The sequence below is a fragment of the Falco peregrinus genome, chromosome 19 (genome assembly GCF_023634155.1).
Source record: "Falco peregrinus isolate bFalPer1 chromosome 19, bFalPer1.pri, whole genome shotgun sequence".
In the NCBI taxonomy this organism is placed as follows: Eukaryota; Metazoa; Chordata; class Aves; order Falconiformes; family Falconidae; genus Falco; species Falco peregrinus.
Genome location: NC_073740.1, coordinates 812,570 through 836,842, shown reverse-complemented (window position 1 = coordinate 836,842; position 24,273 = coordinate 812,570). Strand labels below are relative to the sequence as shown.

At 45.5% G+C, this 24,273-nt stretch overlaps 2 protein-coding genes across 2 annotated transcripts; both read left to right on the top strand.

The window, feature by feature from the left end:
* On the top strand, positions 1-1,581 carry HOXC12 (homeobox C12). Its single transcript, XM_005233113.2, has 2 exons — positions 1-565; positions 1,343-1,581. The coding sequence occupies exons 1-2, from the start codon at positions 1-3 to the stop codon at positions 1,579-1,581; spliced, it is 804 nt and encodes a 267-aa protein (XP_005233170.1).
* A 17,972-nt stretch (positions 1,582-19,553) lies between these two features.
* HOXC11 (homeobox C11) lies at positions 19,554-21,831 on the top strand. The gene is made up of 2 exons (XM_005233114.1): positions 19,554-20,229; positions 21,599-21,831. Exons 1-2 carry the CDS (start codon positions 19,554-19,556, stop codon positions 21,829-21,831), a joined length of 909 nt encoding a protein of 302 aa, XP_005233171.1.
* The last annotated feature ends 2,442 nt before the right edge of the window (positions 21,832-24,273 follow it).

The window sequence follows — 24,273 nt, the reverse complement described above, 5'->3', positions numbered from 1 at the left end:
ATGGGCGAGCACAACCTCCTTAATCCCGGCTTTGTGGGACCTCTGGTGAACATCCACACGGGAGACACCTTCTACTTCCCCAATTTCCGTGCCTCCGGAGGGCAGCTGCCCGGGCTGCCTTCCCTCTCCTACCCCCGGCGGGATAACGTCTGCTCCCTGCCCTGGGCATCCTCGGAGCCCTGCAACGGGTACCCGCAGCCCTACCTGAGCAGCCCCGTCTCCATTAACCCTTCCTTCGGCAGAGCCTGCGACCTCGCCCGGGTGGAGGAGAGCAAATGTTATTACCGGGAAACCTGCTCCGAGAGCACCGGGCTCAAGAGGGAGGAGAGGGGCAGGGACAGTGCCTTGCTGCCCCTCGAGTCCAGCCTCCCCACAGGCATGGGGGGGAATTTCAGCAAATATGACTATCCGGCCAGCGAGGCGGTGCCCCACGACCCTCCGTCCTGCCAGTCCTTGGAGTCAGACTCCAGCTCCTCCTTGCTCAATGAAGGGAATAAAGGCACGAGCGGCGAAGCGGGGGGTTTGGTCTCCCCCCTGAACCAAGGCAGCACTTTAGGCAACGGTGGTAAGACCCGGGAAGGAGGGTCTCGGGGCTGGAGCTGGTCGTGTTGGGGGGGGGGTGCTTGGAAACTTGCCGGCTTGGGGCTCCTTCGTGGTGTAATTCATGGGCTGAGCGATGGGAAGCGGCGTGTCTATGTGTGCTGAGGCCACTAGGGGTAGCACCGAAATCCCTAATGTTTTATTAGGTGGTGCTTCTTTTAAAAGAAAAGGCTATAAACATGTAAATATCCCATAAAAAAAAGAGGGGGGAAAAAAAAAAGAACAAGAGAGAGAGAGACGCGGAGAGGGGCAATGGTTGCGCATCCCTGCGCGGCGCGGAGGGCTGGCGGAGCGTCAGGGCGCTTTTTGGGGACATTGCAGAGGTGTGTCTGCCCGAGGGAAGGGGGGAGAAGTGGGGCATGCTTAAAAAAAAAAACTCCACAGCCTTCAAAGTTGGCATCGGGGTGGAGATTTCTTTCTGTTAGCGAAGCCGGAGCCCTTCCCGGGGTGTCCCAGGTTAGTCGCCCGCTCCTTGATAGTCCTTTGCTCCCTGCCCCGCTTATAACGCTCCCCACCTTTCCCTTCCTCTGCCTCCTGTGCCCGCCTCACGCATCACCCGTAGCCCTGGGAGCATCCCTAAGCACCCACGGCCAGAACAGCTGGGGTCCCCGGGGACAGTGGGGCCACAGGAGAGGTGCAGGAAGGGGTGCTGTGGGTGCCCTTTTTTCTAAAGAGGCTTTTTTTTTTTTTTTTTTTTTTTCTCCCCTTGCCAAGTGCTCAACTCTCGCTCCCCCTTTGCCAGGTGCTCCTTGGTACCCGATGCACACACGGTCCCGGAAAAAAAGAAAACCCTATTCCAAGCTGCAGCTGGCAGAGCTGGAAGGGGAGTTTATGGTCAATGAATTCATTACTCGCCAAAGAAGGAGGGAGCTCTCAGACCGATTAAACCTGAGCGACCAGCAGGTGAAGATCTGGTTCCAGAACCGGCGTATGAAAAAGAAAAGACTCCTCCTGAGAGAGCAAGCCCTTTCTTTCTTTTAAAGTTTTAAAAGCGTCCGTGTCGGGTATTAAAAAAAAAAACAACAACAAAAAACAAACAAACAAAAAAACAAACAAACAAAAACAAACCACCAACAAAAAAACCATATAGACTCTAGTGTTCACCCAGGCTCCCGGGACTTTACCTGATCACTCTTAATCCCCCCCCCCCCCCCATCCTTACCCAGAAATCAATGAATAAAGAAATAATATTAATAAATAACCGGTTTCCCTTAAAATACGAAACCCGACAGCGAAATAATAATAATAATAAAATAATGCATCTTCTCCGCCGGCACCGCGGGGGGACGGACGGCTTCCAGAGATGCTCGGCGGGCTGACGGGGAGGTTCCGAGCGCCACTTTAGCCACTTGTCCTTTGCCAGCAGCACAGGTAGGGTTCCGTGCAGCGCCGGGCACCGTCGGGGCCGTCGGGGGCCGCCGGTCCTGCTCCCCCCCCTTTCCATTTCCACCCCTGCCCGCCTTCGGTTGGCGGCGAGACCGGGGTTGAGGGTGATGAGGGTGGGTCCTGGACCCTCTCCTAGGCTGCCACGCAGGGTTTAGGGCTGGTTTGGTGTTTAGTGGGAAAGCGGGAGGGGAAAATAGCAAAAATAGAGGAATGGGTGTGGGGGTATGGGGAAGGGTATGGGGTATGTTGTCTTATAGGACCAGCCCCGCACCCTTATGGAAGATGCTTTTTTTCAGTGCACGGTGTGACCCAAGATGTTTTTTTCTCGGTCTAAATTGAGGGTTTGCGGCTAATCAGTATCTCTAGGCTTAATCAGGATCTCTAGGAAGAGGCGACAAAGACTGTGTATATATCCGGTGTACATGGTATATATCTATATAATATATGAGGTATGTGTATCACACTATGTCCCTATAGATATGAGGCTTTGATGGAGGCGGCGGTGTTGTCCTCAACGCCAGAATGTCACAAGGAAAAGGAAAACGCACACATACCCCTAGAAAACCCTCCTAGGGAAAAAAATACTCAGAATTTCCTTCCATGCAAACTGAGCCTTTCAGAGACTTTTTTCTCTCTCTATTTGAATTCACAGCGTTTCTCTACACTTATCCTGAAACCACGTCCTTCCTCTTAAAAAAAAATTATGTTTTGCTTTGGAAAAGCGCTGCTGGTGGAGTATGCACGCTGTTTTGCTGTGTTTATTGATGACACCGTAGGAAAATCGGTAGAAAAAAACCCTTTTTTGTACCCTCCGGTGATAACAGCCTGTTGGAGTCACATTTTTCCTTCCCTGGGATAACTGAAAAGATGTGCTTTGTCGCCTGGGCGCTATTTTCTGACTTTTTTTTTTTTTTTTTTTTTTAAAAAGAGGGTTTGGGATTTTTTAAGGAAAGATGTCCCATCCAGCTATGTCTCCCTTTCCCAGTGCCCGCCAGGTTGTAGTACCGTAGGTTTCTAGCAAGGGCGATGCTTTCTTTTCTTTCCCTCCCTAAAAACTCCTGCCCGCTGCAGATAGAGACTGCCCATCTTTCAGAAAAGGTTTCAGTTTTGTGGAGGGACAGGATTGTCTCCCAAAAACCTTGTCTGGCTTTTTCCCTTTCAGGGCAATAGAGAGGGGCCTGGTAGGATGCGGCATAAGTTTTCTTTGTACGTGTGCTCGGATTTCCTGGGGAAAAACACCAGTTTTGGCGATTCCTTGTCAGGTTGGTGATCGAGGCACTTTTAGGTCGGGGGGAAGTGAGGCAAGGGAGGGGAGGACGGGGGAAGCAGTAGGTTTAGGGTCCTGGGAAGATTTACCTGCACGGGAAATTGTAATTTAGGATAAAAAGGGGGAAAAATTAGGAATTTTTAATTCAAGCTGAAGTGGGAGAGGGGGACGGTGGTGCTGCAGCCCGGTGCTTTGCCGCGCCGTGCTTTGCTCCATTCGTTTTATATCGGAGGGGGGATTAATTTTATGGCAAAGCAGCGTTTTCTGGGAAGTCTGGATGCTCACCACGTGCTCCCGCTTCCCCGCGTTCATGGTCATGACCAGCAGCGCCGAGGAATGCTTTTATTTACGAGCTGCAAAGGATGGAGCCGACTCCTTAAAAAAAAAAAAAAAAAAAAAATCCCTCCCTGGGCTGAAAGGAGCCTTTTCCTTCAGCTCTATTTCTGCAGGAGCGTCCAGCAGACATCCCCCCTCTCCCTTCAGCCCCATTCCTTCCCTGGCTGCTTCCTCTTCTTCCACCCACCCCTGTGTGGTTTTTTTTTTTAATTCCCAGCCCGGGAAATGTCACAGCTTTCTTTCCTTCCACTTGTGTTTTCTTTTTTTTTTTTTTTTTTCCCCAAAGAAAGAACCCCCATCTCCTCCTTCAATGCTGGCTTCTGGGTGAGGGTCCCCTTTTGCCCCCTCCTCCCACACAAAAGAGCCGCCGCGGAGGGTATCGCCTGGCGCGATGCTGTGCAATAAAGCCTAGGATGTGTTAAAACACACACGTATATAGATATATCTCTAGATGCTCCAGCTCAACCATGTGCAATTAAAGGAGGAAGGCGATGTGGAGGAATGCAATGTCTTGGGGAGATTTTGGGGGGTGGGAAGGGTGATTGGGGGGGGGATTGGGGGGGGGGATTTTGGGGGGGCGGTTGTGGCTTTGGGTGCTCTCAAAGCACCTTGTCGCAGGGCTGAGCTGGCCCCGCTTCGGGCTGTGCAGTGTCGTGGGGAGCGTGGGGGTGTAATTCCAAGGAAATAAAGGACCAAACCCACGCAGGTTTTGCTGAACTGAGCCCCCAACAGCCCCTCCCCCCCTTGCCCCCGCAATGAGGGGCGGTGGGGAGGGCCGCTGGGGTCTGGGGAAGGTAGGAATGAGGGTGAGTTACGGTGAGATGTCAGGAATGCTGTGTTGGGTTTCAATCCCACCATCCCAAAAAACAAATCAATCCGTTTCGTTATTCTTCACCCACCGAGGGGCACTTGTATCCCCCGAAAAAAACACCCCACCGTCCTTCCCAACACAATGGCCAGGACACCAGCAGCAACCCCTAGAGAAAATGCCGAAGAAAACGAAAATATATGCAATATTCTCTTCCAGATTGCTTTAAAAAGGCGGCTCGGTGGGATTTCTGTTCGTTCTGTGTTTGTTCTCCGTGTACGTGGCATCGGTTTTTCTGCTTGTATCCCCTAGTCTAGGTTATTGCGGTTGTTAATATGCATCCTTCGCAGTATAGTTCATATGTAATGTTTCTTACCTCAAGCTATTCTATGTAGGGTCTATGCAAATGTCTGTTATAGCACGTTCTGGCTTTATATAGTCATGTAAAAAGTTGCTTCACAATAATAATAATAATAATAATAAAAATAATGATAATAATAAAAATAATGTATTATTATGTGATTTCTTGATAATAAATAAAATTGCCCAAAACATCTATTTGGTGATTTACTGTTTGCTATTTAAAATTAGTATTAACTTGTAAGGTTAATAAAAGAGTAACAAAACCAAAAAAATATATTAGCCAGCCTTGCCTTCTGTGGCTTGTAGATCATCTTTTGGTAAAAAAAAAAAAAAAAAAAAAAGGTAATTAAATGAATGTGTAAAATGCGTTATAAAAGGAAAGAAATATTGCTTGCTCTAAATATAATTAGAAAAATCCTAGGGAAACAAGAAGCATAAGTTAATCTCCAAATTGCTGGTTTAATGAGAATTATACTCCTGCGCGTAGCATTAATTGGAAGCAAAACTCAACTGAGACGCCTTTTTTTTTTTTTTTTTAAGAAGCTCGAATGTGGGCTAATTGGGATTCTTTTGTCTCTGGTGGAGGGTGCAGGAGGACTATACCTCTCCTTGCCCCTGGGCTCCCACGGTGCCTATGTACATATGGGTTTATATGTACATATGTATATGTAAGGATGGGTTTCCTTATGGATATAGGAACCAGAGGAATGTCAAAGATAGCCTGGGTATGACTTTAAGATGGGAATGAGACGTGAAAGCACAGCTCTTAAATTGGAAATATATTAGACTGGGTTTAGATTCGGGCGTGTTGATGCTTATTGTTATGGTTATTAGGACCAACGTTATTGCGTTTCTTCGGCGTAAATTCGCAGCAGATTCATTTAACAAGAGAAAAAAGTAACCCCGTCAGGCCTATTTAAATAAATTAGATTATTATTTCCTCGATCTCTCTCTAAGCGGATATTTATATATAATGGATTCTCTGCTTTTTCCTTTCGGGGGAGATGCCACACACTTCCCAGAGGCCGGGGGGAAAAAAAGCTTTTGGAAGATGGAGAAGGGATTTTTATTAAAGAAATACCAAAGAAAACCACGGTGGGGTCTATGGCGAATTAACTGGTCCTTCCCCCAGTCCTGGCCGCATCCAGCCCCAAGCCCAGTGACCCCCAGCTCAGCCCACCCTCCTGTCTGGGCACACTGGGGGCCACTGGCCTGAGCCTCAGCCTGATGGAGTTAAGATCAGGTTTTCTGCGAAAAACAGGAGATTAAGAGAAATTAATATATTTTCCTCCACTTTCACTGGCAGGATTCCCCAACACAGGGTGGGTGCACCTGGGGGCTTCCAAAATGACGAGAGGATTCACCCAGTCCTGAGCAGCTGAATCTTGGGGTTTTTTTCCAAGAGCTGCTTGATTTGGACAGGAGAGGAAGAAGGAGGAAAGCAAATATTTCTGCAGGAATGGGCCCCACTTCTGCTCCTTCCAGCAGCCAGACCCAGCCTCCCCTCCGGGGAGATCTGAATTTTGGGACATGCAGAAGCAGTAGTTGGGGACATCTGCAGGGCTTGGCCTTTCTACAGAGTGAAAACTCACTTTTTTCCTGTAATAGTTACTTTTTCAACTTATTATTATTATTATTTTTTAACACGGGTGTGCACACTTTGCGTCTGTTTCTCCTGCTCCAGGAGAATATAAGTGCACATACATTGTACGAGCAAGCTCAGGTTAGACTTTTAACCACTTTTATTTCCTTCTTTCTGTGTCCCTGCACCAATCTGGAGGAAAATGGGCAGGAGGAGGAATTACTCCTAACAGGTTTGAGTGCTATAGGGTGACATAAATTGTATATCTTGTAAGTGGGTTCACCTTGAGCAGGAATACTTGGGTTTCAAAGACATTCAAACACTCGCGAAAATAGATAAAACTTATTTATTACCAGCGAGCGGATAGAACAAATTGTTGCTTCGCCATAAAATCTATATTATTTCTGGACTGGTTTCTTTTATTCAGCAGCGTATTTCACTGCTCCGGCTTTAAAATGGATTTGTTAGCGAGGGGAGAAAACCCTCATCTCTTTAATTGCGAGGAATATTTCTACCGTTAATGACAAAGACCGAGGTGCTATTTCACAGCTACTGCAGAAATCGTAGAAAATATTAATGAGTGAGGGTCAGTTTTAGGGATTTATTCCTGTTTCCGTACTTCCAGCCTACACTCAATGCGGGAAATACAATGTGCAAAGCAAGAATACAAAAAGGGAGGGTTTTTTTTTGAGCCAGGAGATATGTTCTTGACACCTTTGTGCAGAAGAAATGTCTGATTTCTTTGAACTCCCTCTGCAAAGCCCGGCCCGACTTGGGGCTGAGCTCATTTCAAAGCCATTAAGAGCCGCTTTAAGCAAAGTTTAATCAGCCAGTCCGCGAGCAACAGCGAAAATCGAGGTAGACAATCAGAATTCCCTTCTGTCGCTCCTCGTTTTCTCACAACACCCTTTTCCTGAGCCAAAATCGGTTTTTTCTACACCCAAATCTAGGCGGCCCCAGAGCTGGTTTAGCAGAAGGAAGAACAGGAAGATTTAAAAGTGCAAGAGAAAATAAACCCGGCCACGTCGCTGACACCCAGGTTGGTGCTTTCGCCTGGAGGGGAGGGACCTGGAAATTATTTTTTCCCCCTCTATACGCCCCCGCAAATAAAGAGTAAAGGCGTAGCCTATAGAGCATGGAGTGCTATAGACTCGGGGGGCATATAGGTGCCCCCGGGTGTGCGTGGGCTTTGTGTGGGCTCAGCCCCTCGGACCTGGCCAAAAAGGAGCAGCACAAAGAGCGAGGTGAAAGCAGCTTGGGTGCCGGGGGGTGGGTGTGAAGGTGGGGGGCACCTTGGCTTGCTGGGGGTGCAGCAGTAGGGGCTGGGTGCTGGGGGGACTGCACACGGGCGTCGTGGGAATGACACGCGGGGGAAAATACTGATCTGGGGGCTCTTGTCCAGCAGCTTAGAGATGCCCGTGTCCATGCGTGGAAATATTTTGCATTCCCGCCTCAGCCCATAACTCTCAGCCCCCCCAAACCCAGACAAAAGCAAAGCACCTCTTCGCAGCTGCATTTCAGAGGGCTGTAGCTTCAAGTATTACAGCAATTAACAATAAATATAATAATTGCCATTAACGTAAGAAGAATGGCTGGATTTCCTTCTCCTGGACTGTGTGTGGCTCAGGCTCCGTCCTTTGGCTAATTCCGTGATACATTAACTGTTTGCTTTCCTGCCCCGTGCTGCTATAGGGACTGTTTTCAAGGCCCATGCTCCCCCCCCCCCCTTATCATTAATATGCCAGTGCATTATTGCCGAAGAATGCCTTGGTTTGGTTCCGAGTGGGGGTTCATAAATGTAAAATAAACACTGAGTGGGAATAATTAGCAGCATTTATCAGCATATGGCCACCCACCCCACTTTGAAACCTTCCAGACCCTGCGAGAGGAAAATTAAGTACATTGCAAGTAATTAGTTTTAAGCAAATCATTTCAAATAGAAACTTATAGGTAAAGCCTAATGAAGTGCAGAGGGGGAAAAGAAAGCCTCTTTTTTATTGCTTGGTAGGTAGCAAGTAGACACAGCAATATTTTACTGTTGAGAGAATAAATTAATTAATATATCTGTAGCTAGCAACTACAATGGCTCCATGGATGACTGCATTTAAAGGAGATATATGTATCCAGTCTCATTGGTGTTGTTAACAAGAGTGATAATAAAGATGAAAAGGATGAGAAAGATAAAAAGATCAGTCGGCTTGTACTCCTTACTGCGGCTAAATTGCGCGGATTTTCTAATGGCTGCCTCTTGTTGACTCTCCACAAACTCCGTATTTATTTTTTTTTTAGAGTCAGACTTCATTAAGCGACTTTATTTTCGTGTTGCTCAAATAGGAAATAAAGATACAAGCCCCTCAGTCCCCAATAAATCTCGTACTAACTATCCTTCTCTGCAGCTTAAGTGAAGGGGAGCTCTCCTTTCTCCCTATTTCAGATCAAAAAATTACTATTTTTGAAAGTAAAGTATCTAGCCAGCTTTTGTCAGTGCAGAAATTTGGATCCCCCTACCACCATCACCACCATTTCTGGTACCAGAAAAATGCAGAACTCTTATATCCCTCTCAGTCAGAATAAATCACATTTAGCCCGTGGTTTGGTCTAGCTAGAATATGAGCGCATGTGCCTCAAATCCGCGTTAAAAATCTACCTGTAATTTTTTAAGAGAGTTTGTGCTTTAATTTTAGGCTTGGGTTAGCCAAACACTGCCACAGAGAACATATAAACCATCAGGATATCTCATTATAAAAACGTTTGCCAAAATTAATTTATTTCAAAGGGAAAGTGTATTAATATTAATTTTTGCAGCCAGTACACTCTTGTGCCTCCCAAACCTACACGTCGGGTGGAGAAGTGTCGATAATTACAGAGAGTGTGGAAATTCATTTTATTTTTATGATTACCCAGTAAACTATTATGAGGTGAGACAAGACGCTGCTAAAGGAGAAAGCATTTAAAAAATTAGGTATGGAAAAGTACAGTGTGAGACCCAAGGTAGCAATGAGGAATGTCGGCGGGCAGGCGTCAGGTCCAGTAAAATCAAGAAAAGTAAAAAAAAAAAAAAAAAAAAAAAAAAAAGGCCATACATACCTCAACTCAAACTATCTTGAGATAGCGATAATATTAAAAATGATACTTTGATAATGGTGTGGGCCAGGGCTTTTTTTTCCTCTCCTCTCTGAAAAATAAATCCCATGTGGTTTTGCGGGAATCCACGAAAGTACATGGGGGGTGGGGGTGGGGGTGTGGTGTGGTGTATGTGAACCCCCCCTTGGAGTGGGAATATCTGTGCACAGCTCCGGTGTGTAACTGAGGAGCAAGGTACGAGTACAGCACAGCTCACCCCCGCCCAGCCAAAGATCGACAAATTCATCGCAACCACGGCCCCCCCCCCGCTGCCGGGGAGGTCATATAAAGCAATATTGAGATATTTTTACCCAGTCGTGCTCATTTTTGGGGGGGCTGCCGGGACCACAGGACTTTTCCTTTGGGTTCCTCCCCGCTGTGGTTCTTTACACCTCATCTCCACCCCCACTCCCTCTCCCCCCAATCCCTCATTTTCAACTGCCAGCCAGAGCCCAAACACTGACTTTATGGGTATTTAAACCAACCATCTTCATCTGTAATTGTGGATGAAGAGTATTTATTGCTCCGGTGGATAACTAGATATATAATTATCTCTTTATAGAGAGACTGTGAAATAAAGCATCTGTCTGCCCCCCCCAGACACACACAAAGGCGGGTGAACACCGACAAAGTTCCACATCTGCACAAGCACTTCATTGATTTTTTTCCACCCAAAATGCATTCATCAAAGTCCTAGGAACCTCTCCTCAAACTTTAAAAAAATCCCTCTAACCCAATGAAATGGCTCTGCCATGGATTTTTTTTTTTTTTCCTAAATGGGGCTAAAGAAAATACCTATTTGGAAAGAGGAGCCGCGCTGGCTGCCGCGGTTCCGCGTTGTCCCCTTTTATAGGGAAAAAGGGATTTTGGGATGGATTTCGGGATTAAAAAAAAAAAAAAAAAGGTGGTTGGGGAAAAAATGTGCCTCTTTAGAAGACAGAGTGGGTCGTGGGGAAGGGGATGCGGTGGGGTGAAAGGGGATTTCTCGGGGAGGCGAAAGGGTCTACTGGACTATAACCGGGATTTTGTTTTTAGGCAGGGGATAAAAGTTGCCTTCACACACACACACCCACACACCCACACCCACCCACCCTCAAGACTGCAAATAAATTCCGGAGATTTTGATTTTTGGGAGGCACCGGGGCAGGAGCTGCCCCGCACTAACCCCCCCACCCCCCCCCCCCACACACGATTTTATGCCGTTTTTCTCTCCCTGGATTTGCGCGGCTGCGGAGAGCGGCCGCGCTGCCCGGGCCGCTGCCTGCGGGAGGAGCCGTCCGGGCCGCCCGTCGGGTGGGCGGGGGCCGCCCTCCAACGTGAAGGTCAAGTTAAGGCTCCAGCCTCCCCTCCGCGGCCGTCCGCGCTGCTCCGCCGCAGCCCGGGGGCAATGCCATTGCCGGCGACCACCCCGCTCCGTGCGGCAACCCTGATTATTACCAAAAAACCCCAAACCCCTTCCCCTCACCCCGCACCGTCCAGCCGGCGAGGGGCAGAGAGACGAGACGAGCGCTGAAGGAGCAAAAGGGGAGTGGGTTTTTCTGGAGCCTTTTGCTCCAAATACTGATTTTTTTCATCCTTTCTCCCCCCTAAGCTGGACTGCAGACTTCAAACAAGGTCTTTCCCCCTTCTTTTTCTTCTTCGGGGGTTGGTGTGTTGGTTTTTTTTCTTTCTCTTTTTCCCAGCAAGATGCAAATCCGTCTGCCGTGGAGGAAATTAAACATCATAAAGAAAAGCCCAATTAAGGTTTAATGTCTGAACATTACCATTTCCTCCAGAAAACAATGAAGTTCGCTCGGTAAGGAGAGAGGCAGAAAGGAAGAAAAAAGGGGGTGGAGGGAGGGAGAGGGGCAGAATTTTTTGTCTCAAAGAGGGGGAAAATTGGGCATAGAGGGGTAATCAATAAATAAAAAGAAGGGGGGGGTTAGGTGGGTGTAGGAGACATTTGGGGTTTTGAGCCAAGCTCGTCTGCTGTCTGTGCTTGAAAATGGGGATACACTGAATAAAATAATGTGGATTTTAATGCGTGGGCAAAGGTGGTTTCTGCTCATATTTGACTCCTGGAAAAGATCTGAGCAGGGGCTGAGCCCGGGATGGGGAAGAGGTTAATAATAGATAAACAATAACCCAGGGAAAGGGGTGGAAAGGGGGGGTCGGTTGCAAGCCGGGGTGGATAAAATCGCTGAGTCCCTTTACCTCTCGCCTTGCAGTAAGTCGTGCTGTCCCTCCCCCGTCTCCCTTTCTCCTCACCCGGAGCTGACTTCACCCTGAACCTTTGCACTCCAGAAAAAAAAAACAAAACCTAACAAACAAACAAACAAAAAAAAACCAAAGAGGAGGAGAAGCCAACCCAACGCACCCGAAACGGCAAAAATCACCCAAACCCACCGCGCTTGAGCCGTGGGAAAGCGGCAGCAAGAGGAACAAGCTTGGCGGGGAGGGAACTTTCGCCAGGTCTGGGTCTGTGTCTTTGCACCCCCCTGTCCCCCGACCCCGGCCCCCAAATCTCCCCTCCCCTCTCCCGCCTCCCCTGCCAGCCGCGGGGGCTGCCTGCGCCGAGCCGAGCCCGCAGCGGGGATGAAACCCATGAAAATGTGGATATTCCTCGTTTGGGGGATTTTTTGCTCCTGCTTGCTCTTCCAACAGGCAGATCTGGGGAGGGGAGCGATGGGGTGTGTGTCCCCCCGGTCACGGAGAGGCTCCATAGACGTGACAATGACCGTCTGGAAACCCGTAACCCTGCAAGGGGCCCGAGCATCGCTCGATGCCGCAGCCCGGCTGCCCCCAAAAACACCGGGAGGAGGGGGGACGGCTCCTCTTTCCTTTATTTTCCACTTCCGCGGGAAAAGGCCATCACATATTCCCCCTGATTTTCGACCTCTGCTTTAGATCTTACTCAAAGGTTAAAAGAAATGCTGCGTTGGATACCTTAACACCGGAAAGGGTGGAAGGAGATTAGTGCAATGGAGCAGCCAATTTTGCATATATTTGCCTTTGTTTAATATGAAAAGATAACTATGTAGTTATTTAGGCAAATCTGTGCTCTACGGGATAGAAATCCATAGAAGTATTCAATCAGAATGCATACATGACTGTAATATGGCAATGAATTAAGATCTATGCGTATTTATGGTGTAAGAGAAAATCAGACTATTGCACAAATTACCCATGCTATAGGCTCACAGTTGTCTAATAAATATGGAAAGGAAGAAATAGAAAGAGGGAAAGAAAGCGAGGAAGAAAGGAAGAAAGGAAGGAAGGAAGAAAGGAAGAAAGAAAGAAAATGCACGGGAGGGACCAGAAGGAGGGGTTAGGTAAGAGTCCGATTATTGGACGGATTTTTAATCCATAATTTATCTGTTCTCACTACATGAGGTATTTTGAAGCCAGCACTTTAATAAGAAGTCTGGGTACTTTTAATTTAGGTATGTATTCATTCCAACTGACCATGGCACCAGCAAAACACCCAACCCTCACCCCCGGTGAAGAAAAAGATGCGAACGTCACTTTATCCTCTGCAGGGGAGTAAAGGAGCCGCGCTTCTCGCGGCGGGCACAAAGTAAAGCAACTTGTTTAGAAGAGATTTTTGTGCCCCTGTCCCTCTGCCTCTGCAGCCGAAAAGGGGATATAGGAGAGGGGCCGTGAGTGCATAGGGAAAGGCAGGTCCACCCATCAGCTACATAGGTAGGTGGAGAGGGGTGGACACAGGCATTTGCCATAGCTATACCTTCCACTCCTTCGCCGGCAGCATTTATCTTCTAAAAGCTGGATATACGTTTGGAAAATGTCACCCCGTGAAGCAGCTGAAAAATTTTGTTTCATTTTATGCTGATTAACGCGGGGATGGAAGAAAGAGCCCAGCGCCGCCCCGCCCTCAGTTGCGAATTATTGAAGTTATCCCCATAAACTGTTGAGATTCGCCTTTGATCAATGGTTATCTGAGGGAAATACATCTAGCTGCTAGCTGTTGTGGGGGAAAAAATATTTCAAAAGTAAAAAACATTTTAAAAGGGGATGCGGGAGCCAAAGTATTGAAGTGCAATCATGGAAATTATTTCCTGAGTATTTAAGGATTAAATACCACGCATGCAAACGTGTGTGCGGTTTTAGTAAGTCTGGGGAGGATTAGCCGCCCACATTCTATTCTGAACTTTGCATTTCGGGGCTATTTTGCGAATAAATGGGTTACCCAACAGAAAACACATTTTCCCTGACACAATTTCCGACTTTTTACACAGTTTTTCACATTTTAGTGGCGCTGCTAAAGTTATCAAGAGGGAATGTCTGGCGAATAAAGGATATTTTAAAAAGGTTTGGGTGTGTTTTATATGTCTTCCTTTGTGCTTAAATAAGTATTTGGAGGGAGGGGAAAGAGAGGGAGGCTGTGGAATAGAAATAGGTGTTGCTTAACGAGGTCCTCTGGGTTTCCTGTCTCCTCTAAGCTGAATTTCGCAGCGGCTCTAGGAGCGACTTTAGCACGCTGTGAAGTTTTACTTTAATTCCCCAACCTCACATGCTTCAGCAGCTCCCTGCGACTGAGCTGTGCCGAGGAAAATAATGTAAATAAATAGCTGGAAACACACAGGCATTGATATTCCCCCGGCCTCAGCTCTCCCTGTATAGAAGGTGGGGAAGGAGCCGTGGCTGAGGAGAAAATAAAAATAAGTGGGAAGGCCGATTGGCAAAGTGTTACTTATATTGGTTATTATTAAGTCCAACTCTTCTTAACGCCTCTGCGGCATCACTTCTATGTGAATCCGACACCCGCCGCACATTTTTATCCCAGACAGTCCCAGCCTTGCCTGCGGTTGGGAAGCATAGTTCAATCTGCTTTTATCTTGATTAAGTCCACATGATTTTGAACTTGCAGCTCAGGTCTAGAGAGATCTAAGTCTTTTCCCCGCTCCCCCCCCCCCCCCCCCCCTTTGAATTGTTCACAGCTTATATAGTTTTCTTTCGCAGCCTGGCATCCATCCAATTAAATTTATCTTTGCCATTTGGGGACAATAATATTTCCCAAGCGCTTCCCACTTGTAGCTATTGTCTCTCCCTTCAGATTTCCTGTACACATACGCGGTGTCTAGTAATCTGTTTACTGGCCTGAGTTTCCTCTCTTTCTCTTTCTCTGTGTGTGTGTGTGTTGGCTTTTTTTTTTTTTTTCCTTAATAAGTCCATCTGAGGAAGTATTGTAGTACCGTCGTGGAAGGGAGGGAAAAATCACTTTGAGAACATCTGATAGGCCAAAGTCATTAGACATCAGAAGTTGGAGCCTATTTAGCAAAAGCAAAGCTCATCTCTGCGGCTACTGGGAGATGCATCTGCTTAAGAAGTGCTTTTTGCCCCCACTCACAATGCATTTGCAGCCCCGAGTGAGCACAGGTTAGCAATGCAGGTTGGAAAAAATCCTTTATTTTTTCCCCCAAGGCAGGAGGCAAAGCAAACTCTGATCAACTGGCTGAAATAGGGAAAGGTTCAGGGTCTAAATTTTGCAGCAGATATCTTGAGAGCACAGTAAGTAGCAATGAGTAGCGTGGTAAGCCAGGTTGGTATAAAATCTATTCTATTCTATTTATTTTTCTTCTCGTCCCCTCTTCCTTCCCACCCCCCACCCGCACCCCCCCACCCCCCGTCAGTAGTTTCCCCACTGTATGGCTCGGACAAAGACTTCTTTATGGCAATACTTACAAAAAAGTTTTTGACCTGAGTTGGGAGATTGCTAACAAATTTACACTGCGTTCAGATAACTCCAGCTTGGGGGGGAAGAAAAAAAAAAATCTTCTCTCCCCAATGAGAGGGAAAAAAAAAAAAAGAGGAATGATTTATTGAGAAGAGTTCAAGTACAGGATTAACCTAAATCAAAATATAACTTCAGATGTTTACACAGATCAGCTAAAGCCAACTTTCACAACTCCGAGTTTTTGATTTTGGTACAATCGCTACAATGTTTTTTGGTCACGAAATGCCTCTAACATCCCCTTAAAATTCCTGTTAGTAACGCAAAACACATCTTACAAGCCTTGAGCCTATTTGCCTGCTGAAAACGCTGTTAAATGTGTTAAGTGTTTGCATTATATCAGGCAAATGAGTGCAGACTCAGGAGCAAGGGAGGGTTGCTTGGGGGGGGGGGTTGGAAATTTTTTTTTTTCCCTTGCACTTTGCTTTTTCTGCTGGGGCAGTTTGGGTAGAGAGGTCTGCGGCTGAGATGCCAGGACAAAGCTGGGTATTTATATATCCAGCTGCAGAGGAGGCACAAGGAGCGACAAGCTCGGTGCTGCCGCCTCCTTTTCCTTTCCTCTGGCTGAGAAATAACTGAATAAAGGGGGGAAATAATCTTCTAGACGGGGCAGCTTCATCTTATACACACCGTCATATCAGAATCTACAAAATCAGACCTTTCCTTCCCCCTTCTCAGGTTCCCCTAAATATTTTTTTCCCCTTTAAAGAGCACACATATAGCTTTTCTTTAATTTTTTCCTCCAAGCTGTAACCTTTCCCATTCACTGGGAAATGAAGCAGATTTTAAAAATGAAGGGACTGAAATGCTCATGCTCTGGATGCTGTAAGGCAAATGACTTTAGGGCATAGCTTTTTTTTTTTTTTTTTTTAAAGGGCAACCAAAAGGAATGCGAGCCGCCAGCCTTCATTCCGTTTTATGGTGGTCACTTTGGTGGTCAAATTCAAGTGCTGTGACTCCACAGCTGCCTCTTCTCTGCTTCCTTGCAGGAAGCAGGCAAATCCTACCCTTTAAACTGGGTTTAAAAACCAAAACGACACCAGGGCTTGGTTTAGATGTTATTTACCTACGAAGAGCAATAAATTATTCACGCACCTAGAGGAGAGAAGGCGAGTTTTATGCCACACGGATTTTTGTTGTTTGCCCTTGTGTTGGGCTTTTTTGGGGGGTGCATGTGCTTTGTTTTAGGTGTAAGGAGCTGCTCGGGTATTGTTTTTTTAACAACACGCTCACGTTCCTCCTCTGGACGCAGAGCTTCACGCCTACAGGCTTCCTATGGAATCAAGATCAGAATAAATATAACAAAAAAATATATCTTAAAGCCTTTCTCCTTTTGATCGGAGGGAGAAGATCCTCCACGCAGGTTTCAAACAGGAGGGATTTGGGGGAAAAAATAATTACACTCATAAACAATAGCTTAACATTATTAGTTTGTAGTTAGTATTAATATTGGTCCATAAAAAGCCAAGTTAAAAGATCGCTGACACTTTAATTAAAAGTTTTGCCCAAAACGACGTCCAAGTCATAAAATAGGGCAGATTACAAACCTGAAGAAATCCATCTCTGCAGCCAGAGTTCTTGCCCTTATATATATATATATATATATATATATATTCATCAGCCAAACGGTGCATTAGAGAGGAAAACACAGCTCATTTTGCAATTACAGACATATTTATATGTGTGTATATCTCTATCTCCACACACACGCACTCATGAAAGACTCACACGCCCGGATCCCTTATAAAAAGGGTTTTATGAGAACGGCTCTTTAAATAGAAAATATAAAGCTAGAGAAGGGGGGGGACACACACACGGACGGACCAGATATTAATGAGAATAAATGATCAAGAGTGTGCTGTTGCATTAAGGAGATGAAGAAGGCTCAAAGTGAGGAAGAGCACACAACCTTAGCATGTGAAGCCGCCATGTTTCCCTTCAAGATTTCCTAATAAATACATAAAAATCCGGTCACACCGCCTGATAAGCACCACACTTTGGAAAGCTCTACTGAAATATCCACTGTATTTTTTTGCTCAAGCATCCTGAAATCCTTCGCGCTCTGCTCGGCTGAAAGGTACGGGCTTGTGAGGCTGTTTTCTTCCCTGAAAATCAACTTCCCCTCCCCTTTTTTCCCCCTTGCATTGCTGCAGAATCGCAGGATATGTATATTTTTAGTAGCAGAGGCTGCAGCTCGTCCGGTTGCTCGAGATGCGTTTCTCTCCCCATTTCTCTACATCTCGCCTAGGAATTAAGCAACCCCCGGGGTTACAGTGCAAACAGCAGGTTGGGTGCTAGCAAACTAAAGAAAATTAAATAGACAAGAGCGAAGTGAAAAAAGGAGCTGCCCAGGGATGCCCAGCTCCAAGGGGGACATCCCCCCGAGGGGCTGGGACCCTCTGTTGCTCCCTTTTGGTGAATTGGTTATTTTCGGATGAGTTTATGCGTTATTTTTTCGGGAAGCAAAGCGAAAACACGGCAGCCGTCGAGGCTTTTTCTGCTTCTCCCAAGGCTCAGAGCTCTGATGCTGAGATTTGCCTTTTTTCCTTCTTGCTGTTTGAAATGACTGCAACTCGGATTTGACAAGATCCTCTCCAGAAAAGCATCTCACTCTCTCCTGGTACATCAGTTTTTGTTCGCAGTGTTCAGCCCACCACCAAAGAGATCCCATGATGGAGTTTAGTTCGGATTTATGTGTGGGCAATTTAATATTTTCATTTATTCTTCCTTTTACTGGGCGTTTGAAAAGGGATAATTCCGGGGGAAAATGCCTAAGTAGCATCCTGTAAAGAAAAGGATAAAAAAAAAAAGGGGGGGGGAGGGGGAGGGGAATATGTGCTGCAATATTTTAATCCATAGATGAAAGCAGCCACCTCTGCTCGACAGAGAAATATTCTCCCCCTCAGACAGATGATTTCTAATCCAGGTGAAAACCCTATTAGCGCCCAATTGTTGCAGGCAATTTTGTTCTTTCAGGACAGTTTAAAGGCAGTGGGATAACCCCGCGGAGCCTGGTACCGCGCAAGTTATGCGTCCTTCAGGTGCACCTTTCCAATGAGTTTGCAGAAGAGATTTATTTTTTCCCCCCACCCGCCTAATAATTCTTTGCAAAACTCGCAAAATATCTGGCAGCACTTCGGTATCCCTGCTTTTTGGTATGAAAATGCAGAAGGACAGAGGAAGAGGAGGCTCCCGGGGCACAGGAGAGAAAACAAATTACTTTAATAAGAATACCTTTTTAAATTCAGCTGGAGGAATAAATGATGAGAGTATTGCTGAAAGTATGTTCATTGATTGACAATAAACAATTGCATTAAATATTCAATATGCCACTCTTACGTAATAAATATTTAACCAAACATAAAAAGAGGTTTTCGAATATTTATTAGACATTGACTTAATTCATTTGTTCTATTCCTTGATATATCACTAATTCGATATTAAAAGTCATTAAGCCAGGCCTGCTTTAACTTTAAAGTTGGAAACTTTACACGATCCCCCGCACACTGCCATTGCTTAAATGGTATATTCTCCATAAAGCATGCTACCTTGGCTGATGTATAGTTGATGTGCACATAGAGATCAACATAATTAGCGTATGTTAGAAGCTCGTTAATTAGCACCAACCCCCTCACTCTCAGATAGAGAGATATATAGAGTTTTAGTTATAATTTAGCAGCCTAGCTGTAGCTGGGCATTCCCGCCTGCAGCAAGGTTTGGGAAATGGAAAACTTACTTCTGCGCCTCCAGCGATTTTATTGAGCTACCTAAAGTCTGTTCAGGAACACTTCTAAGGATAGAAATAGCCATAATGATAAATTATAGCAATCAGCGTAATTAAAATATTTTTTAAAAGGGTGGAAAAACGCCGTTCGAGCTCCCTAAGACCCTCCCTCCACTACCCCCCCTCCCCAGCCCAAATCCCCCCCACCCCATCTCCAAATCCTGCTGAAAAGCAGCAAGCAGAATCCAAATAGGAAGGAGAGGAGGAAGGAAAAAAAAAAAAAGGCAAGGGAAAAAAAAAGCAGTAACTTCACAAGCCACCCCTTGTACTTGTTCTGCTGTGAATGCTGAGGAGGGGTGTGCCTTCAGGAAAATGAATACAAATCTGCAATTGATTTTCATAATGTTTCTGCGGTGTTTGCAAACCAATCGTTTGAACCTCTGAGATCTTACCTAAGTGAACCACTCCTACGCATCTAAGTGCTCCAAACTGATATATGACAATATCTACTTTGGATCACGTGTCCTCCGGAGCGACTAAGACGGATAGCGCGTCATCTCGCCTTCCCAAATTTTTTCCCCTCCGCACATCGGATCCAAAACATCTAGCTATAGGAGCAAGAAAAGGAGAAAGATGTTTAACTCGGTGAACCTGGGCAACTTCTGCTCCCAGTCGCGTAAGGAGAGGAGCGCTGAGTTTGGAGAAAGGGCAGGTTGCGCTTCTAATCTCTACCTCCCCAGCTGTACCTATTACGTCCCTGAATTTTCAACTGTGTCATCTTTCTTGCCACAGGCCCCCTCTCGCCAAATCTCCTACCCTTACTCCACCAACCTCTCGCAAGTGCAGCCCGTGCGAGAGGTCTCCTATGGTCTAGACCCCTCAAGTAAATGGCACCACCGAAGCAATTACGCCTCGTGTTATTCCGCAGAAGATCTGATGCATAGAGAGTGCATCCCGCCTTCCACCATGACCGAAATGCTAATGAAAAACGAGAGCGTGTACAGCCACCACCACCCCAGCTCCAACCACCCGGCATCGACGGGATTCTACACCAGCATGAACAAAAACACTGTCTTGCCCCAAGGTTTCGACCGCTTCTTCGAAAATGCCTATTGCGGGGCGGAAAATCCGACGGAGACCTGCCTGCAGAAGGGTGAGGGCAAAGTGGAGGCAGAGTCCCAACCCCACGCACTGTCATCCCGCGGAGAGCAAGGTATAGACCCGGAAGATGAGGAGGAAAACACAAACCCAGGGTCTTCAGCCTCGTCCTCTTCTGTCACCAAGGAAGGAAGCAAAAACAGCAATTCGAGTAGGTAGAGCAGTAAATGGAAAGGTTAAGGGACTAGCCCGTGTGTTTTGTCGGTCAAATTTTATGTGGAGTTTTATAAGCATTCAAAGGATTTTATTATAACCTACAAAGCTCTTTCTTCCAACGAGAAGAATTTTTACGATGGGAAAAGCTCTTTGAAAAAAATGGAGATGTTAGGCGCAGACACAGTATCTTAGAGTCTGTGAAATTTTAAAAGCACACCATCGTGACAAATATTAACTTTGATCATGAACTTACATGAGCATTTTAAAAGGATTTGGTCCCGGGTTGCTGAGGGTAAAAGGCAATTGGGCAGAACACTACTTTAGCTGCCTGTGCTTTCTTTTAGGCGTTAAGATGCATGCAAAATGTTTGGGGCGGCTTTTTTTTTGTTTGGTTTTTTCTTTTTTTTTTTTTTTGTTTAATTAAAACTGTATGTTGAGTCTTTTCTCTTGGTGGGGGTGCAGTGCTGAGGGGAAATCTGCCGAATTTGCAGGCAAAGCTGAGCATTTTCTTCTACTTTTCTGTTTAAAGTGGCATTTATTCTCCTCCAAGCCCAGTGGAGCGTCTAGCTTTTGTCAGGAAGGGCTTTTACTTACGTGGTTGGTTGTTTGGGTCTTCTGGTGTTGTGTGTGGTTTGGTTGTTGGTTTGTTTTTTGGTTGTGTTGGGTTTTTTTGTTGTTGTTGTGTTGGGTTTCTTTTGCATGCGCTCACATTTTCTAGGCAGTCTTGGAGCGTTTTTTAAAGGCTGAATCTAGGCAACTTTGCAAGTTAGTGTTCAGCGTGGGGATCTTTTGGGAAGAGGGGAGGGCTGTTTTGTTTTCCTATTTGCTTTCGTGATGCAAGTCCCCTTTTGCAGCTCAGATGCTAAGTTCTCTTTTACTTTGATTCTTTTTTGCGTGTGTGGCGAGGACTGGAGTTAATAAAAAACTTATGCGGAACATAATATCTAGTTCCTCTAATTCCAACCTTGCTCATGCTGTTTCTATACAGATAACAGATTTGCAGCTGAGCGTGGTGTGGTGTGGGGTTTTTTTTCCAGCCTCTCTAAACCCTGCTCCAGCAGCCTGCTGCCTCCAGTCCTAGGCTGTTCTTTATTTTTAAAAAATAACCTATCTCCAACCAAAATGTCTGCATGTGCCTGCGTTAAGCCCCGTGCAGTGGGAAAATAATTACACCACGGTCCTTAAGACCCTGTGTAACCTCACCTCTGCTACCCCTAACAATAGGCGAACTGCTGGAAGATATCTCCTCCCTGCATTAATAACTGAAGTTAGTAAGCTGCTCCGATCTATCTGGTCAGCTGTGAAGATGGGTGTGTGTCTTGCATTTCTTTAGGATATTTACCCTGCCTTCTGGTTCTTTTAAGGTGCTCCCAGAACGAGGAAGAAGAGATGCCCCTATTCGAAATTCCAGATCAGAGAGCTAGAGAGAGAATTTTTCTTCAATGTCTATATAAACAAAGAAAAAAGGCTCCAGTTATCTAGGATGTTAAATCTCACTGACCGACAGGTTAAAATTTGGTTTCAGAACAGAAGAATGAAAGAAAAAAAATTAAGCAGAGACCGCCTGCAGTATTTCTCTGGAAATCCCTTGTTGTGAACATCTTTTGAAATCCCCTCTCCTGGTGAAGTGTCTGTGTATTGAGGAGGAACAGTTGCGAGCATGGGTTTGCCCTTTGAGTCGACAAAGCAACCTCAAAGTTTAAGCCTTTTCGTTACTTATATTTGTATGTCTGGGACAGTGCTGAGTAACAAAAGGAGTGAGATTTTCTTTCAGTTCCCGCTTCAAGGACTTGAATTCCATGAACATTTTATTTAACTTTTTTCTTTTTTTTTTCTTTTTTTTTTTTCCTGAACAGGTTGGGATTCCCCCTTTTTTTAATTATTATTATTATTATTATTTTATTGTATATTATTATTTAGGCACCCTGTCCATTTGAATAAATCGCAGTGCTGGGTGTTACTACCACGGTGATTTCAGTATGCAGCTGTGTTATCACAAGAGCGGCCAAAGTCTCCCTGTTAGGATCGAATCACTTCATCTGGGGTGAGAGAGAGAGAGTGTGTGTGTGTGTGTGTGTGTGTGTATGCACACACAGACATGTGTGTCCTTCTATGTGTGTGTGTGTGCACATTCATACCCACCCCGCTCATCTGTGTATTAAGGAAGGTCATTATTTCCACCTCTCCATCCACCTTTTCTATCTAAAAATATATATATGCATATATATACGGGAGTGAGCGTGTATATATCCATATATATATATCCTCTGCAGTATCATTCCTACATTTGGAGTCGGGAGGGGGGTAAATCCAGGAGATAATACATTTGCAATAACTGGCTCTGAAATGGTTTGTAAATAAATTTCGTAGTGCTGGTTTTTTCCTTTATCCTTTTTCTTTTTCATTTTCTTTTCTTTTCTTCCCCCCCCCCTTCCCCCCGAAATGGGAGACGAAGAACAACAAGAAAAAAAAATCCTGAAAAAGAATAATAATTAAAACCAATTCTTTGTGTATGTAAAGTGAGTCCCCGGGATACTCTGTGAAATTCTGTGGCAAATAAAGACATTGCAAGCTGTTCTACATTATGATTTTATTTGACCATTTTATTAGAATTTCCCCTCTTAAAAGCCTCTTTGCGGTCATTGTGGTGTGGGTTTCTTCCATAGGAGTTTAAATACCTGAATGCATATCAGAAATATCATCATCCGTATTCATGGGACTCGCTGCAATCTGCTCTAATAGGACTGGCATTAATAGGAAACCTCCACCTTGGAGCACACGTTTGGTGTGGAGTTCATTGTATTCATCAGCGAACTGAAATTTATAGGATTTTTCTTGGCCCACTAATCCTACTCTGAATTTGGCTCCAGATGTCTTTCACTGTTTTCCGGTTGTAGTTAATCTTTTTGCATTTTCATGAGAACAATATATTAGTCTTCTTAAAAAACAAAAATTTAAAAATGAATGAAACTGTAATTACACCAAGAAACAAGCTGCATTTCCATGAGTCAAGGATACCTTATACAAAGCACAAATGCAAAGTCAAGTCCTTAAATTCCTGCTTAAGGAAAACAAGTTCAACTCCCAGGCACAGGGCATAAAAGTGATTATTTTTTTTTTCCCTGTTTGCACAATGACTTTTTTCTCGCAGTGTCCGAAACCAACACAACGTTTTCAAGGACAAAGAAATCCCGAAGATGCCGTTGGCGATGTGGTGCATGTATTTTGTGTAAATACAACAATTCGGAAGGGGGGTTGGTTTTTTTTTGGGGGGGAGGGGGGGTTATGTTCGAGGTTTCCAATCTGGATGCTCTCCTGCTTTCTGATGGGATTGTGCATATGGACGAGGGCTGGGGGGGGTGGGACAAAGAGAGGGGGAATAAAACCCCCAGCAGCCAAGAAACAGCACATTATATTCCCATCCATTGAGAGTGTTCTTGTAAAATTCTCATACTTGCTTTTAAATACAACCCTGTTGAATGAAAACCCCTTTGATGGTGTCTTCTGATTTTATTTGACAACGGTAGGGGAAAAAAAATGCTAAACCCACAAAAATGTTCTTCGTTTGCACCCATCTGAACGCCCCTACGCACCCCCCGCGCAATTAAATGCAAACCAACTTAAAGCTTTCGTGATAGACCCGTCCTGGTTACACCACGATATGATCTTGAAAGGATGTTCAGAGGCATGTTTCTCATTACAAGAGTGGGAAAGGGAAGAAAAAGGGGCTCGGAGGATGGCGAAGCGCTGCTTTATTTCCTTGTATTTATTTTTGCAAAGACTGCCAGCTGAAAGGACGCTTGCCCCCGGCCTAAAATCTCGCCTAAGCTTTACATTCAATAAACTAGGCGTAAGGAGGGGATTTTGGGATTTTTTTCCTTTTTTTTTTTTTTTTTTTTCCCCGGGCTGCGAAGTAAAATAGACAAGCTGAAGATAGGAGCCATCTTCCTGGCAGATGTAGCTGCGCGCCGGGACCAGACTGAGGAGGGGGCTTATCCTCCACCGCAAAAATAAAATAAAGAGAGAGGGGTGGGGGAAA

What these genes read in the sequence shown, in the direction of transcription:
- HOXC12 (XM_005233113.2), top strand. Translation starts at nt 1, where the DNA reads ATGGGCGAGCACAACCTCCTTAATCCCGGCTTTGTGGGACCTCTGGTG. An exon ending in CAGCACTTTAGGCAACGGTG is followed by an intron (nt 566 to 1,342) that starts GTAAGACCCGGG and finishes CCCCTTTGCCAG; the next exon opens with GTGCTCCTTGGTACCCGATG.
- HOXC11 (XM_005233114.1), top strand. Translation starts at nt 19,554, where the DNA reads ATGTTTAACTCGGTGAACCTGGGCAACTTCTGCTCCCAGTCGCGTAAG. An exon ending in AAGCAAAAACAGCAATTCGA is followed by an intron (nt 20,230 to 21,598) that starts GTAGGTAGAGCA and finishes GGTTCTTTTAAG; the next exon opens with GTGCTCCCAGAACGAGGAAG.